Source organism: Pagrus major, chromosome 13 (genome assembly GCF_040436345.1).
Source record: "Pagrus major chromosome 13, Pma_NU_1.0".
Classification (NCBI taxonomy): Eukaryota; Metazoa; Chordata; class Actinopteri; order Spariformes; family Sparidae; genus Pagrus; species Pagrus major.
The window spans coordinates 22,462,165-22,470,728 of record NC_133227.1 but is presented as its reverse complement, the minus strand read 5'-3'; the positions used below and the strand labels follow the sequence as shown (position 1 = coordinate 22,470,728).

The window sequence follows — 8,564 nt, the reverse complement described above, 5'->3', positions numbered from 1 at the left end:
CGCAAGTAATGTACTGATAAAATGCTTTCTATTCTTATGCTGATCAGGATGTTTTTCAATGTGGGTCACTCTAAAAGGCTTTATGTGATAAGAGAGTGGAGGAAGAGTGGATGAAGACAAAAATAAATAAGACACGACAAGAGCCTTGGAAAGTCAGTTTTTCAGGTATTTAGTCATAATCCAGAGTTTGAAATTTTTACTGGCTGGTAGCTTTTAATTTCTTTGCCTTGTAAAAGCCTTTCAGAATCTCTTTCTTTGTCTCCTTGTTCATTAACCCAACTGAAAGCATGCTTGTCTGCATTTCTGACAGGAAACATAGTGAAGAGTCTTAAATCAATTATATTTTCCTTATGCTTGGAAAATAATAGAGCCCCTTATATGGTATTATAAAGTATAAGATAATTGAAGTAAACTGAACAAAGGCTTTCTTTCCTTAATTTCTTTATTAAAAAAATGACAGTATTTTACCACAGGAAAATAGAATGAAATTGCACTGCACAGTGTGCAACACGGCCATTTTCAGATATAAAGATTACTCTGAATGTTGGTGGTTTTGACAAACTTGCGGAGGACGTCGGTACTCGGAGACGGGTCCAACTGAGGAGAGAAAGAGAAAAGATGATTAAAATGTGCAAAATGAAGAGAACAGAGAAACACTTCAGATGCATTTTAGTAGTCATTTCTTCCCCGTCGCCATGTTGAGTGATGTTAAAAACCATTTGAAAACTCAAATAAACAAAATATTAACAAAAATGATCAAATAAAACTACTAAACAAACACTAAAGAAAGAAAAAAAAGGCAGGTAAACAATTTCATACATTCTTCATGTACTTCAGATATCTGACAAACTTGAGAAGAGCCGAACATCTGCTCTCCTTTTCTTCCTGACCACTCTGACCTTTCGAAAGCCTCCTCAGATATAAAAAGAAAAGCAGCTCACCTGTATGGACTTGTCAAGCTTGGTAAGTGCAGGCTTGTAGGTCTCCATGGTGACAGAGTCCAGGCCGATGACATCACTGTAACACTGGTAAACAACAGCGGGGATGCGGTGGACCTCGCAGTGATTCAGTACTGAGGAAACAGCACAAAAAAAAAGAATGAAACAATTGAGTCTAACGAAGACAGTTTGACATAAGGTGTGTAACCTGCCAGTCCTCAGTGTTACAGGATCAGCGTCTTTATCACGATGATACTTCAGTTAGCTTGGACTTTCGCTCTCTCTAAGTGCACTGGCACCACAATGACCAAATCAGGATGCAGGACTGTGTGTGCACAGTGAGTGGACAGGAGCCTAATGGCACTACATTTCATTCAGCTGGCAGAAGCTTTTGTACAAAGTTTTTACCCAAACACACACATCAGGAGCAAATTTGTGCCCAGTGTCTCGCTCAAGGACACAACAGGAAAAATGGAGAATCAAACCCATCTGGACAACATTATTTTGCTTTGTCGCTTTTGCCGTGCGTTGCATTGCTGTGGTTCATTCTTCCATAGACAACAGTGACAACAGATCTGCAGTGTCATGACTTTGCTAAATGTGCGTTACTGAGAGAAGACCACCAAGTCATTCTTCAACTTGCTTCATGTTGTTTTCACCAGGATGAAATCACAGCTCTGAGGGCCCCTACGTGCTCTCCAGGACTTTTGCTCACATATTATTAATGGAATATTGTTTCTAGTATGGATTTCTAAGTTTACGAGGTGCATTTGAATGAGGGTTTGGGAAATGGGTTAGACTCTCAACATACTTTTTAAATGACATGATTGTTTTGGTACATTCATCCATCAGTGTGGTGGATAGCCTTTAGAAAATCTAACTGCATTTATCTCAAAATGGCATTTATTAACAAATAGATCTTGGGGTTTTATGAATTAATATTGTTTTTTTTAAAGAAGATTGATTTGAATCAGATAATTCATGTTTTAAACCGAACCCTTGTGAAGACAACAGTCAGTGCGCCCTAGGTAATGTTTTTAGTCTTGAGTGTACAATAGCAGTACCTGCAGCAGGAAGTCCAGTAACTATGTTGGGTTGCTCCAGCGTCTGGCAGACAGACTGACCACTGAAAGCACCGGTGTGGAGAGAGCGCAGGAAGGGAGCGGAGCTACTGCACAGATAGTCTGCTGTCTTGTACTCAGCCACAGAGCTATCAGACAGCACTGTCACACTCAGCTCTCTGTGCTGCAGACAGTCAAAAACCTACAAGAGAAAAGAAAGGAAAACAATCACCTTTAACATGATAATCACTCTAAAAATACCTACATGTTTTCTTTGATCATTGTAATCCAACTGTGTGGGCCAGTAGACTGAAGTACATTCAGCCATTTCTAGCCCCAGGACCTGCCCTCTGGCCCCAGAAAAACTCGCATTTTTGTGGTATTGATTAAACAAGGAGCAGAAAACATTTGTTGTCCATACAGACCCACTGTCTACAGGTTTCTCGACTGCTGCGAATATCCTGCTCACTGGTCACTAAAACATGCTTTATTGGATTGAGATCTGGTGACACTGAACTCATTGTTATGTTGGCAGAACCAGCCTGAGATGACGTGTTCTTATCCCGCTGTTGTAGCCATTAGAAGATGTGTAGACTGTTGCCACAAAGGGTTGCACAAGGTCAGCAATAATCATGAGGTCAACTCATATTAAGGAGTCTAATGTGTGCTGATGAATTATTCCCCACAACGTTACACCATCACCAGCCTGAACCTTTATCCTTTAACACAAGACAGGATGGATCCACGTTGTTAAGATCACATTCTGACCCCACCATCTGCACATAGCGGCAGGAATCGAGACTCATCAGACCAGGTGACGTTTTTCCAATCTTCTGCTGTCATGTTTTGCTGAGGCTGTTCCCTCTGTAGCCTCAGCGTCCTGTTCTTAGCTGACAGGGGTGGAACACGGTGTGGTATTCAATATGTTGTGCCTCCAGAGATGCTCTTCTGCACAGCATTGTTGTAACATAATAGTTATTTAAGTTACTTGTCAACGTGAACCAGTCTGGCTGTTCTCCTCTGATCTCTCTCATTAACAAGGCGACCTTCCAGCAGCTGCTCACTGCATGATTTTTGTTTGTTGCACCATTCTCTGTAAACGCTAGAGGCTGATAAGAAGTTGATCCTCACACAGAGAACTGGTACAGGAAAAAGCCACTGACTACGTACTCAGACATTTGTAATAATGTTAAAATCTATGCAGCTTTGGGTTAAAATCAGATTGTAGATCTGTTTTGTGTTTTGATAGCTTCGTTAATTTAGATTCTTTTGTATGTATAATTATCGTTTTACACATTTGGTATTGAAAATGTACTGAAGTATGCATACTTTCAACAACCATACAGTCATCCATCTGATTTTGTAGTATTAACGTACCTTTTCTGTCCACTGAAACTGCTGGTCTTCTGCAATGTAGCAAGTCACTTGGCATATCAAAACCTTCAGGGACGAGAATGAAAGAGACATTTTGTTCAACACTAGTGGATAAAATACAAAGCTTATCTGAAACATAAGGAATGAAGGACTTTCGTTATCAGCTCAACCATCGCTCCAACACTTAGGTCTTTTCTAGACCTTGAAATTTTCTTCACACAAAAGGTACAAAAGACGTCAACAGTAATAAACAGTATATCCTCTAGCATTAATAAGACCTCTGACAATCTGCAGATGTCCTTTTTAAGTCCAGCCAACGATACAAAAAAAAAATATATAAAAAAATATTAAATTTAATTTGATGTGAGACAAGGAAATGCAGCAGATTCTTACATTTAAGAACCCTAAACCATCAAATGTTTGGCATTTTTGCTTACCTTAAAACGATAAACTTATTACGAAAATAAGTGCTTATTAATCTTCTTTTAATAGACTAACCATCGCAGCTCTATACACTAACATAACCCCTTCCTGGTCTGCCAGGGAACATTTATTTCATGTCATTCTCACCGCCCTTTATCAACACAGGCAAAAATGCCAGTCTTACAAAACCACTCTCTAACCTATACATGCATTTAAAAGAGCAATAAAAATGAGTTTGTGGTCACAGAAATTTCAGCAAATCCATGATGCATGAATTAATGGGTGACTGTGACAGTATCTGTTGTCCACAGCTGCTTCACAAAGTACGAAAGTCTCTTCCTTCAGTTTGTTAAATCCCTGCAGCAGGATAGAAGTTGGTGATAAATCCAAAGCCTCCTCTGTACACAAGGCCATCCACTATGTTTATCTTGATTAAATCACGTGCAAAGGACACCAGGCTGATAGAAAATAACCACACACAGTTGACCGCTCTGTTCCAACTCTGTGTTCTGACAGTTTGTGCAAGACACATCGGATTACCAGAGCTCTTTAATCCTGTGTGCCTTGGCCTACTTTCCAAGTTTTGTAGCTGAAGTGGGGTTTCATGTTTTATTCTTGAAATGCATTAAGGTGCAAACGCGGCTGTTGTCAGATCAATTAAGATATAATGTGAGAATATAGACTGAAGTTGTGCTGAATTGACACGGTCATAAAAATAGCTTTGACAAATTATTATTCTATTGTCATTTGAGGCACCTGCATTCTTTTAATTTCTCCATTTTCGGCTTCTTCTTTGATTTGTCAAATGTTTGTAGCTTGACAACAAAGTGGACATTACAAGCTCAGGAGAAAAACCCATTAAACAGAATGATTATTACGTTTGAAACACTCAGGTGCTTTCTGTGGCATTAATCAAAAACACACGCATGCTGTTTAGCTCAGTGTGTCACTCACTGATGGGTTGTCTTTCTGTCTGTAGAAAACACACGATGACTCCTCGCTGGTTTGCCCGGTTACAGCCCGGCTCCTCTCGTTCCACACGGATGCATGTCCCACTGCGTCCCAGTTTTCAGAGGTGAGAACGTACACTGACAGAAACCCTGTGAAGGCAGACGACAACAGCTCACATGAGACATGAGTTTTTCCCTTTTCATCAGGAGTATGTGCGTATAGCGGAGATTTATAGGTGTAACTACTATCATTTAGAGCTGAAAAAATTAATGGATTAATTGAATAGATCTGCTATTCTTTGTCCTGTGTGATAATAAACTGAAGACTGATTAAAACAAAAGCAATCTGTGCTTATGCTTCACATTGTGATGAACATTGTTCACCGTTTTCTGTCATTTTAGACAAAAAGATCTATACATTAGTTGAGAAAATAATCAGCAGATTGATCAATAATGAAAATAATCAGTAGCTGTAGCCCTGCTGTCATTAATGACCAGCTGCTTTACATCTGAAGTAGGTGTTTCAGCAGCACATCCTGCTAGTCTACTGACAAACTGAATAAAAACAACCTGTCGTCAGTATTAATAATCACTGCTGTGAGACATATTTGTAATTACATAAGCACCAACAGTGCCTATCATCACAAGAGAGAAACCATAAGCATCATAAATTCATAATAAATCATTAAATAAATATATACACCCAAGCAAATAGTTTAACAGCAAATAGGAGTAATTCTACATTTCGGCAGACACACTGATTTGCTTTCTTTCTGAGAGTGAGATAAGAATATCAGCATCAATTTCATGTCCATTTAAGTAAGAAGCTGAAGTCTGGATATGTCTAGCCTAGCTTAGCATAAAGACTGGAAGCAGAGGGCATAAGCTGTCCTCCCTTGAAAGCTGAATATTTTACACGCTGTGTTAGTTACCAATCACAGTGTACATTATGTTCATGACTGAGTTTATTATCCTTAAAAGCCTATGCAAAAATATTCTAAAAATCTATGTTATTGCTGTCAATCAAAATTTCCTCACAGGGATCACCATTAAAGTTTCATTTGATCTGTGATAATATTGGGGGAGCTGTTAGAAGGAGTCATCACAGTTAATGTGGCAAACAGGAGGGTTGTGACTCTGAAAGCTGCTGGCAGCCACTTACTGGCAGCGTTGTGTCCCACAGCGAGGATGAAGTCTGAACACGGCAACTTGTTCCCGGATTTCAGTGACTCGGAGACTTCAGGGCTCCACTGCAGATGAATCTCTCTGATGAAGAGTGACAAGGGTTAGAGAAGGTGGAGCAGTGTAAAACACTTTACAACTTATCATTTGAAGATTTTTATTGAAATCCACCCAGGCTGCAAGTGCCTGCAGTGAGCTGGAAGGATAGGAAAGCTTTAGGGCTTTTCCTGTCTACTCAAATTAATTCTCTTCAGTCCATACAGACAATTTTGAGTAGTGTCACAATAGTGGCATTTCTAACTTTGACACAATACCTAATTATTTAGATACCATTTTCGGGGGAAAAGTGACGCAACATTGAGGGCATACAATTTCAGATTTTCATCAAAAGATAAATGTAATAAGGCTATAATATGACAACAAGATACAACTTTTCTTCTCTTGGCATGTAGAAAAACAGCAGAAAGACTTTAGTAAACATTAAATGTCACACTTTTTTAGAAACATTTGTTTATTTTCTCTTTAGACGAGGACTTGAAAGTGTGTCAACTTGCTGTCAGAGAGAAGACAGTGAGAAAGCACAGCTGGTAGCCAAGTAACAATACTGCACAAGATTAGTATGAAAAACATTTCAAAATAATTGATATGTATCCATATATTAATGTTTTTGACATTCAATTTTTATTTTGAGTATTTCTATTTCATGCTACTTTTTTCCCCTTCAATTTCACTACATTTCAGATGAAATATTGTACATTTTCTCTGTAGTTTATCTATTTGACAGCTAAAGTCAAGGCTGGATTACCAAATGTGGAAAGCAGGCGAATACCTCCAGGTGCTCCTATAAGCCCTACGTTCACTGTGTAGCAACTGGTGTTTGTAAATTCAATTGTGATTCAGTTTAGAAACATGCACTTGACGGCCTTATTGAGAACTGTTGATTATTCTGCAGTGTTCCTGTTATCGAGCCTACCCCTTTTGATTTACAATTCAACAGCACCACAAACTGCAGCATCCAGCACTTCCAACAAAAAGAACATCATCACATTTTTATTTATTGTATGAAAGTTACATTAGACTGCTTTAGTTTTATCTACCTTTTTGCTATTATTCCCCAAGACTGTGGGACACCCTGCCCAGTTACATAAGAGAAGCAAGCACTGTTTATGGTTTTAGAAATCAGCTTAAGACTTACTTACAGGTAGGCATTTTTTATTTTTAAACTACTTTTATGCATCTGCCTTTTTAAATCATTCTTTTATTCCATTTTTATGAACTTATCTATTTTTTTGTATTGTTTTCTATTGTGTTTTATTTGTAATGCCATACTGTAGAGTACTTTGAGCTCCTTTTTCTGTATGAAAGGTGCTATATAAATATATTATTATTATTATTAATAAACTGGCAGTACCCCTGTCTTCATAGCAGAAGTTGTAATTGTTGACAAATGCAGTACGTTAAGAGTTCAAAAAAATATCTATAAGAACTTACAACAACATCATTGTGTGTTAAACAATCTAACGTGTTTCTAACTAGAGTTAATAAATGTTTTTTATGATGATTCATATTGTAAAATGAGGATGAGGGGCTGGTACCGAGATTTCATGTGTCATGTTAGCTAGCATGCTAACGTTAGACCCGCTGTCAGATGTAACGCTACATCATGGTTTAGCGTGAAGTGCAAATTTAAAAAGATTTACAAATGCAAGGATGATGGTCACACAAAATTTCATTTCTAAAAAGTATTTTTTCGCCAGTTTACTTAACGTTACTAATCTGATACCTCCATGCTGTCTTATACCGCTTCATGTGTCCATGCTAGCTGGCTAACGTTATTTACCTCTTTTCCTCCAGTTCTCTGCGGATTTGTTCATCTTCTTCGTTTTCCTCGAGGTCCTCCTCGTCTTCCTCCACGGCCCGAGAATACACCGACAAAACTTCACCGAAAAACGTCGCCATAATCACAATGTTTGCGGAGTAAAACGAAAGTTTGGTTAGAGATTTAGAGCCGCTGTCACCATAACGTACATCCGTCACTTCCGCCGGCAGCGACACCCCTTCAAAATAAAACACCGCTCACCGGAAGAACCTTCAGAATACAAACCTCATTTTAACGAACAACTAAGAGAAGACAAGACTTTATTTAATACGTGAAATGATAAGAAAATGAAAATTAGAGACTGACATTGAAAGGCTGTTCACATTATACACAGAACCACACATTAAACTAGCCTACTTAAATGAATGTTGCAAATATAAAAATATCTGCAATATAGGTGCAGAAACTCCAAAATCAACTCCAAAATTATTGAAATACAATTTAATTCAAAATAAAGATGTGTGTGTGAGTGGATATAAAGCGAATCCTCCATCCAAATCAAAAGAACCATATGACTTATGACTTAATCATACCTCATATTATATTAAAGGATATGATCTAATTTATTTAAGGCTTAAAACACTACTCATATATACAGCATATGATAGTGGAAACACTAGCATATGCACACATATTAACTCCTGCTAAATAACAGCATGCATTTTTGTAGTACTGTAGTACTGTAGATTTTTGGGGCCAGCTACAAACAGCAATCAATACCTACTTCAGTGCACATATGGACATGTGACTTATTTTA

At 38.1% G+C, this 8,564-nt stretch overlaps 1 protein-coding gene across 1 annotated transcript; it reads right to left on the bottom strand.

The window, feature by feature from the left end:
• Window positions 1-424: 424 nt before the first annotated feature.
• psmg1 (proteasome (prosome, macropain) assembly chaperone 1) lies at window positions 425-7,965 on the bottom strand. Its single transcript, XM_073479402.1, has 7 exons — window positions 7,769-7,965; window positions 5,909-6,012; window positions 4,751-4,896; window positions 3,377-3,439; window positions 2,003-2,201; window positions 942-1,072; window positions 425-597 (listed from the first exon to the last, which is right to left on the bottom strand). Exons 1-7 carry the CDS (start codon window positions 7,885-7,887, stop codon window positions 520-522), a joined length of 840 nt encoding a protein of 279 aa, XP_073335503.1. The 5' UTR covers window positions 7,888-7,965; the 3' UTR covers window positions 425-519.
• Window positions 7,966-8,564: the final 599 nt, after the last annotated feature.

Excerpts from the sequence above, each read along its gene's own strand:
- psmg1 (XM_073479402.1), bottom strand. The coding sequence starts at position 7,887 with ATGGCGACGTTTTTCGGTGAAGTTTTGTCGGTGTATTCTCGGGCCGTG. Across the intron at positions 4,897-5,908 it reads TGTGGGACACAACGCTGCCA|GGTTTCTGTCAGTGTACGTT; the intron begins GTAAGTGGCTGC and ends CTGCCTTCACAG. Across the intron at positions 3,440-4,750 it reads GACAGAAAGACAACCCATCA|GTTTTGATATGCCAAGTGAC; the intron begins GTGAGTGACACA and ends TCGTCCCTGAAG.